The sequence below is a fragment of the Hyla sarda genome, chromosome 13 (assembly GCF_029499605.1).
Source record: "Hyla sarda isolate aHylSar1 chromosome 13, aHylSar1.hap1, whole genome shotgun sequence".
Classification (NCBI taxonomy): domain Eukaryota; kingdom Metazoa; phylum Chordata; class Amphibia; order Anura; family Hylidae; genus Hyla; species Hyla sarda.
The window spans coordinates 41,473,279-41,489,313 of NC_079201.1; the positions used below are offsets into that span (position 1 = coordinate 41,473,279).

General features: G+C 42.8%; 1 protein-coding gene across 13 annotated transcripts in view; it reads right to left on the reverse strand.

The window, feature by feature from the left end:
* Nucleotides 1-2,284: 2,284 nt before the first annotated feature.
* Nucleotides 2,285-16,035, reverse strand: part of SLC25A19 (solute carrier family 25 member 19) — a 203,849-nt gene continuing 190,098 nt past the window's right edge. For 11 of the 13 annotated variants that reach the window (XM_056550273.1, XM_056550275.1, XM_056550271.1 and 8 more), the window contains one exon: nucleotides 2,286-2,970. In XM_056550273.1, coding sequence (XP_056406248.1) covers nucleotides 2,749-2,970 — 222 coding nt within the window. In that variant the 3' untranslated portion in view covers nucleotides 2,286-2,748. Of the gene's footprint in view, nucleotides 2,971-9,576; nucleotides 9,771-16,035 lie in introns of all 13 variants that reach the window. The other 2 variants (XR_008849618.1, XM_056550278.1) reach the window with 2 other exon arrangements.

Genomic DNA, 16,035 nt, shown 5'->3' on the forward strand with positions numbered 1-16,035 from the left:
GTATCGCTACATGCATAAATGTCAAACTATTAAAATATAGCGTTAAATAAACCGCATGGTCAATGGCGTAAACATAAATAAAATACCAATGTCCAGAATTGCGTATTTTTGGTCACTTTATTTACCAGAAGAAAATTTTTATAAAGTGATCAAAAAGTCCCATCAAAACAAAAATGAGCAGAACAATAAAAAAATTATAGGGGTGAGAGGAGGACAAATTTAAGCATACGAATTTTCAAGTAATTTTTTTAAAAACTAGTATAATAAAACTAGTCATTTTAATCGTATGGACTACAGAATAAAGATGACATGTCAATTTTACCAAAAAGTATACTGCATAGAAATGAAAGCCCATAAAATGCAAAATGGCGTTTTTTTTTCTTTTTTTTATTGTTTTTTTTTTTTACTGAAGATTTGGTGGTTACAGTGAATGATATAATTACAAAGTACAATTGGTGGTGCAAAAAACAAGCCCTCATAAAGGTATGTAGGTGGAAAACAAAAGTGTTATGATTATTAGAAGGTGAGGAGGAAAACACGAAAGTACAAAAATTCCTGTGCTCTTAAGGGGTTAACTACCTCAGCCAATCACTGGCCGAAGCAGTGATTAGCTGATCGGCAGTATGACACTCTGGGCCCCGATGACACTATTCCTTTCTTTCTTTTTTTTTAAGATTTTTTTTATTTTTTTAAAATTTTTAAATTTTTTTATTGCAAGAAGCACTAAAACTGTTACAACAATGATAAGTAGTACTAAATTAAAGCATCACGATTTCTCATAGGAAGAGGTTTGTAGCCGGGGATCGAGCGGGACACTGGAGGCAGCAGAAGGTAAGTAAAATTATTTTTTTTATATCATGTGCATTGGGTAACCACCCCCACCCCTCCCATTTTATAATACCTTAAAGCCTGTGCTCTCAACCCGGGGTACGCCAAGGGTTGTTTGGGGGTATGCGAAATTGCTGACAAATACTGGCCCTGCTGTAAGTGAGTTGCGTGGTTGCCGGGGAGACGTGTGACCTCCCCTGACGTTCCACGGAGTTGCCGCAGGAGGACGTCAGTGGGCCCCACCGAAGGGACGAGCTGCGTGACGGAACACCTAACAGGGGACAGCAGGACGCCAGGTAAAAAAAAAAAAAAAGTTAAGAACAACTGTATGGCCGGAGAGGGGGGGGGGGGGGGGGGGGAGATGTATGGGACAGAGCACAAGGCATTAAGATGGAAGAGGAGAGGGATAATGGTGGAGGAGGAGTAATAAAGCACATTATCCTGCCATTATCCCTCTCCACTTCCATCTTCATCTCTTGCATCATTTCCCCCCCCCTGCATCTTAATCAAGGAAAATGGCAAAAGGGGATTAGAGGGAGGGGGGAATGATGACACAAGGGGATTAATATGGAGGGGGGGGGTTGATTATCCCCTCTCCTCCATCTTGATCCCCTTGTGCTATTATTCCCCCTCCATCTAAATCCCCTTGTGCCATTATTCCCCCCTCCCTCTGATCGCCTTTTACCATTTCCCCCCCTCCAACTTAACCCCCTTGTGCCATTATTATCAGATATGGCAAAAGGGGATCAGTGGAAGGGGGGAATGGCGCAAGGGGATCAATATGAAGGGGGGGAATAATGTCAAAAGGGGATCAGAGGGAGGGGGGCGGGATGATGGCACAAGGGGATTAAGATGGAGGGGGGAATAATCAACCCCCCCCCCCTCCATATTAATCAACTTTTGTGATTTTTCCTTCCTTCCCTCTGATCCCCTTATGCCATTTTTCCCCCTCCATCTTTATCCCCTTGTGCCATTATTATCAGATATGGCAAAAGAGTTATCAGAGGAAGGGGGAATGGTGCAAGGGGATTAAGATGGAGGGGGGAAATGGCGCAAGAGGATCAGAGGGAGGAATAATGGCACAAGAGATTAAGATGGAGGGGGGGGGGCTTGATTATCCCCCCCACTCCATTTTAATCCCCGTGTGCCATTGTTCCCCCCTTCATCTTAATCCCCTTGTGCAATTATTCCCTCCTCCATCTTAATCCCCTTGTGCAATTATTCCCCCCTCCATCTAAATCCCCTTGTGCCATTATTTCCCCTCCATCTTTATCCCCTTTTGCCATATTGGATAATAATGGCACAAGGGGATTAAGATGGAGGGGGGAATAATGGCAAAAGGGGATCAGAGGGAGGGGGGAATATTGGCACAAGGGGATAAAGATGCAAGGGGGAATAGTGGCACAGGGGGATTAAGTTGGAGGGGGGGGGCTTGATTATCCCCCCACTCCATTTTAATCCCCTTGTGCTATTATTCCCTCCTCCATCTTAATCCCCTTCTGCAATTATTCCCTCCTCCATCTTAATCCCCTTGTGCAATAATAGCACATAGAGGATTAAGATGGAGAGGGGGGGATGCATTAGTATAAAAGGTAAGAACACGCCTTTTGTCCGCGGGTACCCCTCGCGTGCAAGTTCCACGTGACGGGGTACCCGCAGACATACTTTCAGCCTATTGGGGTACAGTCACCAAAAAGGTGTAGAACCAATGTGTTAAATGGCTTAAATTCCCCAATAATATAACAGCGTACACCTTATAATTTAATTTAAACCTACATTGTACAAACTCTCTCATCAGACACAACTCAATGAGGTCAACCTGGTTATTCATGGATAAAAAATACTATATATATTTGAACTTGTACAGCACATGAGGTAAAACAAAGCGACTTTGTGGTGGAAAAGATAAGAGGGCTTTGGTCATGGTTGCCTCACATCCCCTAAGTATTCCTTTTTTGAGAAACTTTTGTTTTTTTTTATACTCCAAAACATACTGCAGAACATCTCATAGCAGAAGAATGTGAGTCCAGTTGAAACAGCAGCTTTCATCAAACTAGGAGAGAGTCCTTTAAAAAGGCCCTTGAAACCTTCTTCTTTTTGCATACGACAAGCACAGTCCACAAGGCCCTGGTATGTTCTGACCTGTAAGAACAGATCAAAACAGAAATTGACTAGATGGAATAAACAAATGCATAGTACATAAAATAATAATGCAGGCCAAGTAAAATTGTGATGCACAACACAGGTAAACATTCCACAGAGCTAAGGCTCTGTTAGTAGCCTCCATTTAAGAGTCCATCAAAAATAGTGTATCACGGAGTGCAATTGTTCCTGGTAAAATGACCAAAACCCAAAAACAGACCCAGCACTGTTATCAGCCACCCCACCCACAAACAAGCTAGATTCAATGAAAAAGGTCAGTGTTTTCTAATCAGGGTGCCTCCAGCTGTTGATAATTCCCTGTGGTCGGTCGCTCCACCCATTGAAGCAGACAGCCTCCCTGTCATCACCTGACTAGTGATGTCAGATCTTGGCCGCACTGCATCCTGGGAAAATGAACCTCCCCCGAGCAAAGATCACATAAGAATTAGAAACAGGTACAGACACTATATTATGAACTACACTAACTTTACAGCCCGTGTAGCATAATCAAATAAAAATTCCTGGAATACCCCTTTAAATACTCTTATGCTTGTCAACAGTCTGTCACATTCTGTAAGAAAATGTAATGAAACACAAAAGCCTAGATTTGTCCACCTCTGTGAAAACAGAACTGTCTGGGTTTTGCCCTCAGCAATCATGGCTCAGCTTTCATGTCTTTATGAGCTCTGGTAAAATTAAAGATGAGATGTGATTGGTTGCTATGGGCAAAACCAGACAGTTTTGGCTTTAGGCACATTGATAAATTTGGGCCATAGTGTACGTAAAAATAAACATGACATGTTAAAACACATATGTTTGAAAGGCAAGTAATGCATACAGTTTTCAAGATTGATAAGTATGACTTACTATATATTGCAAAACACATTTCTTAGTGCATAAAAGCTTAACAATATCAAAAGCATTGCCCCAAATAATCAAAAGGTCCTTAACTCAGATGAAAAATTACTACAGAGGATCTACAAGAATACATTAAACTGACACTTCTTATTCAGCCCTTTTAGTCCATAGTTGTTATTTCATGCACAACATAGACTTTCCCGCAGGGGCACTTCAACATGTAAACCACATTCAAGTGCGTGTGAAGTGACCACAAAAGGGTGTTCACTTTCATTGGATGGGCTACACAGTCCCCTTTAATGATACCGTTAACGGCTGAAGCACGCAATCCACCACAGAGATGATGGAATGCCTTAGGGGGCTCCAGAAATCTTTATGCACCTTGGGCAACAAATCAAAAAGAAGGATAAGTCTTACTGGAAGTACTGTTTTTATATGAATCCTTCATGAGAGCACCACAGCAGTATGTCTATTGGTCCTAGAAAAGACAGGAAAAAACACTACCAACACCAATGAATATAACTGATCGCCACTAACCCTTTTCTCCCTTCATCTCCATGACCGCACCACAGGATATAAATCATATTATTTGGGTGAGATGACCGCCTGTAGAATCTTCCTTCAAAAGACCTTGCTTTGACTGTAAGTTTAGTCAGTAGTGTCTAGAAAACACTAAGTTAGACAGTGTTGCCGCCTAACATATTTGTTCCATTGAGGCATCTGCACTTTCTGCCCAGGAAAATGCACCGCACCAGTTGAATGTGCCTTCAGCCCATCTGAAATTGAGTTATCCTGAAACTCTTAGGCACTCTGAATAGCCTCTCTGATCCACCTAGATATGGGCGTTTAGGGGGTTTAAAGCAGCCATGTACAAATAGAATGTGGTCTTTCCTTCAATGCTGCTCCCCCAGCATAAATGCACAACTGCATTTGGGGTTGAGCACCTCCTGCCATTTGAGACCACCTCTTTGTTGTTGTTTAAATCTTACACTTGGAGGTGTATAAACTTCACATTTAATGCGCCTTGATCACTATTATAGACAGCATTAAAGGGGTACTCCTGTGGAAAACAATTGGTTTTTAAATTAACTGGTGCCATAAAGTTAAACAGATTTGTAAATTACTTCTATAAAAAAATCTTAATCCTTCCAGTACATTTTAGGGGCTATATACTACAGAAGAAATGCTTTTCTTTTTGGATTTCTCTGATATCACGACCACAGTGCTCTATGCTGACCTCTGCTGTCCCTTTTTGGAACTGTCCAGAGCAGGAGAAAATCCCCATAGCAAACATATGCTATGTGGAGCTACCAGTTGATTTAAAAAAAAAAAAAAGTTTTCCACAGGAGTACCCCTTTAAGGTTCACCTGTGAGGCCGACAATGTATAAGCCAACTTGGGTGGGGCGTATAGCCTGCCTCCCTCCTCCCATTGTATGTGTGCACAGCCACACTGAAAGTAACCTGGAAGCGGGCTGTGAGTCGGACCTAATAATATTCATGGTCGGACCTAATAATTGTTACGCCAAGCACTCCGGGTCCCTGTTCCTCGCGGCGTTCTCATGCTTGCAGTGCCCAGGTCAGGCCCGCTGACAGGGAGCGCTGCTCTAGTATCACCGGCGGGGATGCGATCCGCGTGGTGGGACGCGCCCGCCAGCGGGTTGCATCCCAGACTCCTCACCTGCCCCGTCCTCCTCCTGTCCCGGCTCACGCGGCCCCGCTCTCTAGGGCGCGTGTGCCGGCTCTCTGAAATTTGAAGTGTAATCACTCCCTACACATAAAAACCCACTCCATCTACCTGTCCTTGCCGGGTCTTGTTGCCCTAGTGCCCTGAGAAAGCGTTTGTGTGTTCCCTAGTATCCCTGTGTATCCAGACCCTTTGCCGTTGCCCCTGACTACAAACCTTTGCCGCTTGTCTTGACCTCTTGCTACGTCCGACCTTGCCTCATAGATGCCCATGACAAGGAAATAATTCTACCGCTGTACAAATCACAGACCCCACATAGAATACTGTGTACAGTACTGGGCACCAGTGTACAAGAAAGATATAGTGGAGCTGGAGAGTGTTCAAAGACGGGCAACCAGGGTAATACGGGGAATGGGAGGACTACAGTACCCAGAAAGATTATCAGAATTAGGGTTATTTAGTTTAGGAAAAAGAAGGCTTAGGGGAGACCTAATAACTATGTATAAATATATCAGGGGACAGTACAGAGATCTTTCCCATGATATATTTATACCCAGGACTGTATCTATAACAAGGGGGCATCCTCTACGTGTAGAAGAAAGAAGGTTTCTTCAAAAGCACAGACGGGGGTTCTTTACTGTAAGAGCAGTGAGACTGTGTAATTCTCTCCCAGAGGAGGTGGTCATGGTGAACTCTGTAAAAAAAAAAAAAAAAAAATGTACAGAATGGACAGAACTTTGATCCAGGGATTTATTCTGAATGCCATATTTGGAGTTGGGAAGGAATTTTTTACCTCTAGTATGAGGGTTTTTGCCTTCCTTTGGATAAACTCAGTAAGAACTCATTAGGGATATAGGTTGAACTTGATGGACTCTGGTCTTTTTTTCAACCTTATGAACTATGTTACTATGTAGTGCTGCTGTAATTGGCCACTGGCCCCTGGTTTTGCCCATACGGCACAGGTAGGTTTAGTGTTAGGTCCCGTGCCACTTGAGAATCCTTGGCGTTGGTGTGGGGGCTCAGGTATGTCCTTCATATAAGGATATACTAGCTAAAGTCTCAATTTTAACATCAGTTTTGAGGGTTAGCCAATGTCATTGTTTACATCTACCACAGTAAGTAGTGCACCTAAATTCCTGTATTATTGTATCTTTTCTTCAATGCTCTGAGATTTTCATATAGTCAAGAACTGCTCTCCAAACATCCAAGGTATGAAACAACTCTTCCTTAGAGTTTTTAGGATCTCCAAATTAAGGGAACACTATATCTTGGCGACCTATGGTACCTAGAAACTATAGGGCAGTAAAGAAGGGTCAAGTTTAAAAGGGGTTGTGCGCTGCCCTGCCTTTCGGAGCTCGCTCGCAGCATCCGGAAGTTCATTACTCCGAACGCTGTGTGCGGGCTTCCGTGTTCGCGGCCGCCGGGCATGACGTCACGCCTGGCCCCTCGTGACGTCAAGCCCGCCCCCTCAATGAAAGTCTATGGGAAGGGGGCGCCACCGCTGTCACGCCCCCTTCCCATAGACTTTGGTAGAGGGGGCAGGCGTGACGTCACGAGGGGCCGGGCGTGACGTCACACCCGGCGGCCGCAAACACGGAAGCCCGCACACAGCGTTCGGAGTAATGAACTTCCGGACGCTGCAAGCGGAGCTCCGAAAAGCAGGGCAGCGCACAACCCCTTTAAGAATATTACGGTCATGTAGGATAGAAAGATAGCAAGGGTGATTATTGATTGAAATTGAAATGGAAATTAACTTCCTGAAAAGAAACTAGAAACAGTAGGAGATATTTATCAAAACCTGTGTAGAGGAACAGTGGTGCAGTTTCCCAAGGCAACTAATCAGATTGCTTCTTTCATTTAAAAAAATAAATAAAAGAAGCAATCTGATTGGTTGCTGTAGGCAACTAATCCACTCTTCTTCTACACCGCTTTTAATAAATCTCCCCCACAATTTTTTTCCATAAGTTTTTTCTTTTTTTAAGGCTAGCCTTTGAAAGTGGTTCAAAAGGGGGTTTCATAAGGCCTTCCATAACAAGATTGAAATCTTAATTTGGAACTTAACTCTTGTACCTGTGGTTAAGTCTAGATACTGGCTTGATGAATCTCTGGATCCATCTGTAAGATGCTAACTCAGTATCAAATACTGGGGATACAGCTGAAATCTGAACTTTAAATGGGCACTGTCACTTTAAAAAAGAACTTTAACCATGTTGTAGAAACATATCAAGCATTTTGAGCGGGTGTTCAGACCATGACAGATAGTTAGAATTACCTGGGAGAAGACGGACGTAAGCAGGACACACATGTAAGTCTATAGGTTTGCCTTAGTCAGCTGCACATTTCTTTCCGCTAGTTCTAACAACTGGTCGGGTTCTAAACATTTAGACCTTGACTGATCAAAACATTTAAACATGTCTCTAGGACATGTCAAAAGTTTTCTTTAAAGTGACAGGTACACATTAAAGGCTACTGGCATTCGGTTTCTTTTCATGGCCAGCCTGGAGAAAATCTAAGATTTTAGGAATGTCAGGGAAAACAAGGCTCCACACCAAGACATAAATACTCTCAAATACATGGCGTCATAACTGGTTTTCAACTTTTTTTTGTAAAGTATCAATAACCTCACAGGATAAACCTTTGCTTGATGATCTGGACATCTCAGGACCCAGACTAAGGGTACGTTCAGAAGAGCGGATTTACAGCGTATTTTACGCTGCGGATCTGCCGCTGAAGGACCTCTGTATGCTGCCTTTACATGTGCCAGCTCGGAGCGGCAATACCCCATTACGTGCAAGCACACTGAAGCGCAGTGTACTCGCACACACCGTGCAGACACACTGCATGCGCAGTGTACTCGCACACATTTAAGCCGCTCCCCCTGCTCTATGATCTAGGCCGAGAGCTGCTGCGCACTCCAACATCGCAGTGTGTCTACTCGTACCGGCGTATTGCCGCTCCGATCAGGCACATGTAAAGGCAGCATACAGAGGTCCTTTAGCAGCGGATCCGCAGCGAAATACGCACTGTAAATCCGCTCGTCTGAACGTACCCTAAGAGGTTAAAATCCTCTAGAGAGGATCTTTTAGAGGAGGCAGACTTATAGGGTCCTCCAAAGCCATATCATTCAGACCTCTGTACTATCCTCTCTTTGGCCAGATAAGAATGATGTGTTGTCATCCCCTGGAGACTCTCAGAAGAAGAGTAATGGGAGGGGCAGCATTTCACTCCTGGACCCAGGCAGCATAATGTCTTGGGCCGGCCCTGACTTAGGGAGAGATTTATCAAAACCTGTGAAAAAGGTGACCCATTACCCATGTCAATCAGTCAAATTGCTTCTTTCATTTTTAAAGAGTCCTGTGAAAAATGAAGAAGCTATTTGATTGTTTGCTATGGATATCTGGTCAACTTTTCCTCTGCACAGGTTTTGACAAATCTCCCCCTTATACGTCTCTTTCCTACTGAATCCACTTCTGACTTTGGCACAAGGCAGTTTTCCTAAAAAAAACCTGCGTGGAAACCTAGTCTATGCAACAATTTAGCAGGTTAGGTCTAGCCCAGACCCTTTGAGCACACAGTAAACAACTGAGTTAAGGTGGTCGCAGGCAGGAGCTCCTTACACCCAGAAACCAACCGCATCCAAACTTTCCACTTTTTTGGACAAGCCCACCATATAAACATTATTTCTGCGGAGGCAGTTGTCAGTCATTTAGACAACACTATTAGAGAATGAAAATATACCCGAGATAAGTAAATTGGGGAAAAATAGGTCTGTTTAAAAATAAGGGATGTGTTCGGATAAAAGATGTGTGGAATAAAGGTAAATTTAAGGATTGGTTAGAAATGAAGGAATAATTTAATTTAAAAGGAGGGTGGATGGTTAGAATATATTAGTTTAAAAAAATGCTTATGTTGAATTTATTGGTAGAGGGGGTAATACTCAATCTTAGTATCCTGAAATAGTAAACAATATAATGGGAGGTAAAATAAAAAAACAAAAAAAACATTTCATGTATATATACAGCACTGATAAGATTACCTAAAAATAAGAGAGACTGAGCATTACCTGTATACCTGACTTGGAATAAATCACCCGCAACAGAATTGAGTGTCTCCAGTCTCTTATTTTTGTGAATTTCTGTACGTATCCTGGAAGAGCACCAATAGTGCGGAGGATCCGTGAGTAGCAAATGTGCCTAGCAACCGAGTGGTGTTTCCAGAGTGTACCCAGAGGCAGTGCCAACTTTGAACTTTATCTCCCTTTTGTAAAAATAAACACACAGGAGTTTTCAGCAATGGCAGGTAATATGGAGTAATAAAATGGGACACTATATTGAGAAATACTAGCTATGAATCTGTAAATTTAAATTACAGAATAGTGCAGTTCAATATTGTATGCCTTTTTTGGAGAGAATAGGTATAAGAAGAGATAGTAAATGTAATGGATGCAATATAGAGAAAGCAGGACATATACACATATTATGGAACTGCCCAGAGATTGTTAACTATTGGAAGGAGGGATTTGTTAGGGTTCAGGAGAATATGGATAAACGTATAGAATTTTCCCATGTATTGATGGTTTTAGGAGATGATTCAGATATAAAAGGTAATAAAGGAACAAAAAAACAAAAAAGAAAAAGATGTCCGAGAATGTTCTTTTATGCTTGTTTATTGATTATTAAAAATTGGATATCCCCCTATGAGCCCTAGTTATATTGAATGGCAGAAAGTTACATTGTAGAGGGGGAAGAGAGGTTTAGTTAAAACAGGAGATGAAATAGAATTCAGAACTGAAAGGGTAATTATTAAATAATTAAATGTTGAAGTATTTTTCATTTTAGAAATACAAATTTGTACAGGGTAGGTAAATTAAGGAAAAGGTGATGTTATATAATAGATTTTTGGCCTCCTGGCTCCCCGCCATCTAAGAGATTAAGAAATGTAGGACTGGGGGAGGGGAGGGGGCAAGGGTAAAAATTGTATTGCTAAAGTTGGATGTAATATGTCCCCTTTTTGTAATTTGAAGAATAATAAGGAAAGACCAATATTATCAACAAGTTCTAAAAGTAGAAGAGACGTGCGCTCTCGTGAAGTAAGTTAGGATTGTGGAAATAAGTGCCTCACCGGATCGTGTTGTCCTGAGGGTGCAACACCTTAATGAGCATGTAGTATAATTAACACCGATCAGCCACCAGCAGGTAGATCCACCTCGGAATCCCGTACGGAACAGTGTAGAGGAGAACCGGATAGTGCTAAAAATAGACCAATGTTGGGCGTTTCTTCAGGATAACAATAAATATGGCAAGTAGGTATTAAATCCTGTTTTTTTTTTTTTAAGAGCCGAGGAACGTGCTCTCGAATCACCCAAGTGCAAGACGTGTTACACAAAAAAAAAAACATGCACAAAGGATGAGGTCTATTGCAAGCCCTTCTCCTACAGGAGAGAGACCCCCCCAACAAACCTTACCCTTCGCCTCCAGACCAAAAGGTACCTGCGAGGTTCCAGGTTCAATGTCCCTTTTCGCTGAAGCTACTAAGGGACCACAAATGCTCCTGACATCCCCCTTGGCATTAACCAAGGTATCTGCCTGCAGAGCCGTAAACAGTCGGTACCCTGCCCATGCAGGAGTACCCAGGGTTTTTTCAGGGAGGTGCGGAACCTGATGGCTATACACACCTCCCCTAGACCGCTAGGAGGGACACCCAGAAGGGCTACCGCATCCTAACAATCCTGTGGACACACAACACGCAAAAAGTGACAGTGTGACAAAAAGAAATAAATGAGCGAATGTGCGCCGGGACATCCAGCCGGATCTATAAATATTTTTCTAATCCTAGCCAGAAGGCAGGGAATCAAGATGTGAGTGCCACAAGGTGAAGAGTTCATGGTGCCAGTGCTTCAACTCAGTGAGCCAGTACACCCAGTGAGTTTCGGCACTCAGGGTCACCACTCCCCGAGGCACTAAGGCTCTAGACCCTCCCAGCCTCATGGTAAGACCTGTTTATTAGCAACGCATTTTGAAATCGTACAGATTACTTCGTCAGGCACAGCAGGCTTACATATGTATAGACACAAACACAGTTAATAGGTCACTTTAAGTCATTGTGACACGTCATAAGTCTATCACGAAAAAAGTCAAGTACATATACAGATAAGTGTTCCTACTGATAAAAGATGAATAAATAGATATATACAAATAGTATATAGCGTGTATGTATGTATATATAATTATGCACTGACGAATCGTGAGGCATATAAACAATGCTAATTCAGATTTATTTATAGAAAAAATATTTAAAATATCAAACACCCGGCCGCCACAAAACGTGCTGGTGCAAAAATATATAATGTACACAATTTCAGATACATGTACATAATGCCATGCAATTGTGTAGCCCTGGGGAGAAATGCAGTCTCTTTGTATATACAGCCAAATAGAGGAATATGCCTGTTGCAGCTGAAATACAGAGTCTCAAGTCCTGCTACTGGATATAATTCAGCTATAACAGTCCCAGCATTGTAGAGATGATTAAGCACAGTTCTCATAGGTATAGCTCTGTAGTCTGCACTGGGATGGCAGTCCCGTGCAATGTATTAGGCAGTTCATATAGTACTACAAAGACAAGAAAAACCTGGTATCCAGAACTTGCTTCAAACGTGCCAACTTGCAGTCAGATGGTGCGGGCTGTAGCTCCTGATTCAGTAGATCTCGTAGGTGGTGCGTCTTTGGCTATAGTTCCTCTGGCTTATTGCGTCTCCCCAGGTATATGGCTAAAGTCCATAGCCAGATTTCGGACAGATTCTACGCGTTTCTCGCCTTGAGCGATCATCAGGAATCGGTAAGTACATGACAGAGATGTCCTCAAATGAATTTGTTTAGGCTCCCATTTTTCAGCGTGGTGCCGATACAGCACTGATGGCGGCCGTATACCTTAGCTGTGTGGCAGTCTGGACTTTAAGGTGATTAGGTTCCGCCCTCTTCTCCTAACATCATTTCCCTACACACCTGTGAAGGTAAGCTAGGGGAGTTAAGGGGTGGGGTTGTATCTATCAAAACTCTGTGAACATTGCCAGACTCTAAGCAAATAGTACACCTGTCGTAACCACTAGCAAAAATGCTGGAATATGTGGATTTTTACTGAAATATATGCTACTTTATATATTTATGCAGACTAGCTGCCAATACAACTAAATACTAACTCAATAAGACCACCGACTGACTTTAAGAAAAAGTTTTTTTCAAAAATCATTATTGTTTTGTTTGAAATTACCAACAAATTAGATACCTACGGGAATGGTTTGATAATATTAAGAGGAGTGGTGTAATAGTTATAGTATATCATACACGAGCCAGATACAAAATGCACAAAGAAGAAAAATATCTACACTAACAGTAATAAATTGTTTATATACAGTGAATGAATATTAACAAATCGCATGCCTCTTCACCAACCAAACTAGGGTATCAGCCTTTAGAGGAAACAGGCATACGATATAAAATCATTTAACCCAATCATTTAACTGTAACACACTAGGAGTAGTTTATCTACTAAAATGTCCATGTCCAAAAAATTTTGTAGGAAAAACATTCCGTCCTTTCAAAAAAAGGTTACAAGAGCATATAAGTGATATAATACATGAGAGAAATACCCCTGTAGCGAATCACTTTAAAGCTTGCCACCACAGCAGATGCACAGACCTGAGGGCCCAAGTAATTGAAGTAGTGAAACCCCCTCAGACGGGAGGTAAGTGGGATCGCCTGCTTCTACAGCGAGACCTGAGGGCCCAAGTAATTGAAGTAGTGAAACCCCCTCAGAGGGGAGGTTATTGGGATCGCCTGCTTCTACAGCGAGAGGCCGAGTGGACGTATTGATTACAATCGGTACGACCACATGGGTTAAATGATTTTATATTGTATGCCTGTTTCCTCTAAGGGCTGATACCCTAGTTTGGTTGGTGAAGAGGCATGCGATTTGTTAATATTCATTCACTGTATATAAACAACTTATTACTGTTAGTGTAGATATTTTTCTTCTTTGTGCATTTTGTAACTGGCTTGTGTATGATATACTATAACTATTACCCCACTCCTCTTTATTATCAAACCATTCCCGTAGTTATCTAATTTGTCGGTAATTTCAAACAAAATAATAATGATTTTTCAAAAAACTTTTTCTTAAAGTCCGTCGTTGGTCCTTATTGAGTTAGTATTTACTTGTATTGGCAGCTAGTCTGCATAAATATATAAAATAGCATATATTTCAGTCAAAATCCAGGATGGGAATACACTGGACTTGATCTTCTCTAGACTTTGCTCTGTCTCTAAATTCACTAATTCTCCTTTTGAGCTCTCTGACCACAACCTTCTCTCTTTCTCTATCAGTAACTCCTATCCTCTTCCGGACACTCCAACCTTGTACAATTACAGAAACCTGCATGCCATAAACACTAGTCAATTTATAGACTTTCTACAATCTTCACTATCACCAATCTCTTCTCTCTCCTGCCCTAATCTAGCAGCCAAACATTACCATGACACCCTAAAAGTCTACCCTGGATCAAATGGCACCCTCTAAAACACGAACCTCCCGACACAGACGGCAGCAACCCTGGCACACGCTAACAAACCGCTTTCTCAGGCAATGCTCTAGGTGTGCTGAACGTCTGTGGAGGAAAACTAAGGCTTCTTCAGACTATCTGTACTATAAATTCATGCTTAAAACCTATTACTCCGCTCTTCAGCTCGCCAAACAAACATATTTTTCCTCCCTCATCTCCTCTCTGTCTAACAACTCAAAACACCTTTTTGACACGTTCAACTCTCTCCTTCGGCCTAAAGTACAGACCCCAATCACTGATCTCTGTGCTGAAGACCTGGCCAAATACTTCAAAACTAAAATCGATGACATTCGTGATGAAATATTCTCCCAGACCGCTAAAAGTTCTGATCCAATTCCCAGCCACGTCTCCTCTTCATCACTCTGTTTTTGAGCCTGTAACGAAGGATGAGGTTTCCAGGCTCCTCTCCTCCGCCCGCCCCACTACCTGCTCTAGTGACTCCATGCCTTCACACCTCACCCAGTCTCTCTCTCCTGCTATCAGCTGTCACCTAACTAAAATCTTTAACCTCTCCCTCTCTTCTGGGGTCTTTCCCTCCTCCTTCAAACACTCTATCATAACCCCACTATTGAAAAAACCATCACTGGACCCGTCCTGTGCAGCCAACTATCGACCAGTCTCAAATCTCCCCTTTATCTCCAAACTCCTGGAACGCTTGGTCTACTCCCGCCTTATCCGCTATCTCTCCGAGAACTCTCTCCTTGACCCCTTACAGTCTGGTTTCCGCTCCCTTCACTCCACAGAAACGGCCCTAACCAAAGTCACTAACGATCTTCTGACGGCCAAATCAAATGGCAATTTCTCTTTACGGATTCTCTTGGACCTGTCTGCGGCTTTTGACACTGTGGATCACCAACTCCTCCTCAGTAGTCTCTGCTCCATCGGTTTCAAGGACTCTGCTCTCGCCTGGTTTTCCTCCTATCTCTCTGGCCACTTCTTTAGTGTCTCGTTTTCTGGCTCTACTACTTCTCCTCTTCCCCTTGCTGTCGGGGTTCCCCAGGGATCGGTCCTGGGTCCTCTACTCTTTTCACTCTACACATCACCCATTGGAAAAACAATCAGTAGATTTGGTTTCCAGTACCACCTCTACGCTGATGACACCCAACTCTATACCTCCTCCGCCAACATCACCCCTGCACTCCTACAGAATACCAGTGACTGTGTCTCTGCCGTCTCAGACATCATGTCTTCTTTATATCTGAAACCTAATCTTTCTAAAACAGAACTTCTGGTCTTTTCTCCATCAACTGATACTGTACCTAACCCTGACATTTCCATCTCGGTATGTGGTACTACCATAACTCCCGGGCAGCAGGCTCGCTGTCTTGGAGTTATACTTGACTCTGATCTGTCTTTCACTCCCCATATTCAGTCTCTTTTACGTTCTTGTCACCTGCATCTCAAAAACATTTCAAGAATCCGCCCGTTTCTCACTACTGAAACTGATAAAACTCTCATTATTGCTTTGATTCACTCCCGCCTCGACTACTGTAACTCTTTACTAATAGGCCTTCCTTTCTCCAAACTCTCTCCTCTCCAGTCCATCCTTAATGCCGCAGCCAGACTCATCTTCCTCTCCAGCCGCTACACCGACGCCTCCTCCCTGTGCCAGTCACTACACTGGTTACCAATTCAGTCCAGAATACAGTACAAAATGCTCAGTCTCACACACAAAGCTCTCCACAATGCTGCACCTCCCTACATCTCCTCTCTCATCTCTGTCTACCATCCTACACGTTCTCTCCGATCTGCTAATGACCTCACACTAGCATCTTCTATAATCCGAACTTCTCACTCCCATCTCCAAGACTTCACTCGTGCTGCACCGGTTCTCTGGAATGCTATCCCTCAATCCCTCAGACTCAACAACAACATCCATAGTTTCAAACGTGGCCTAAAAACACA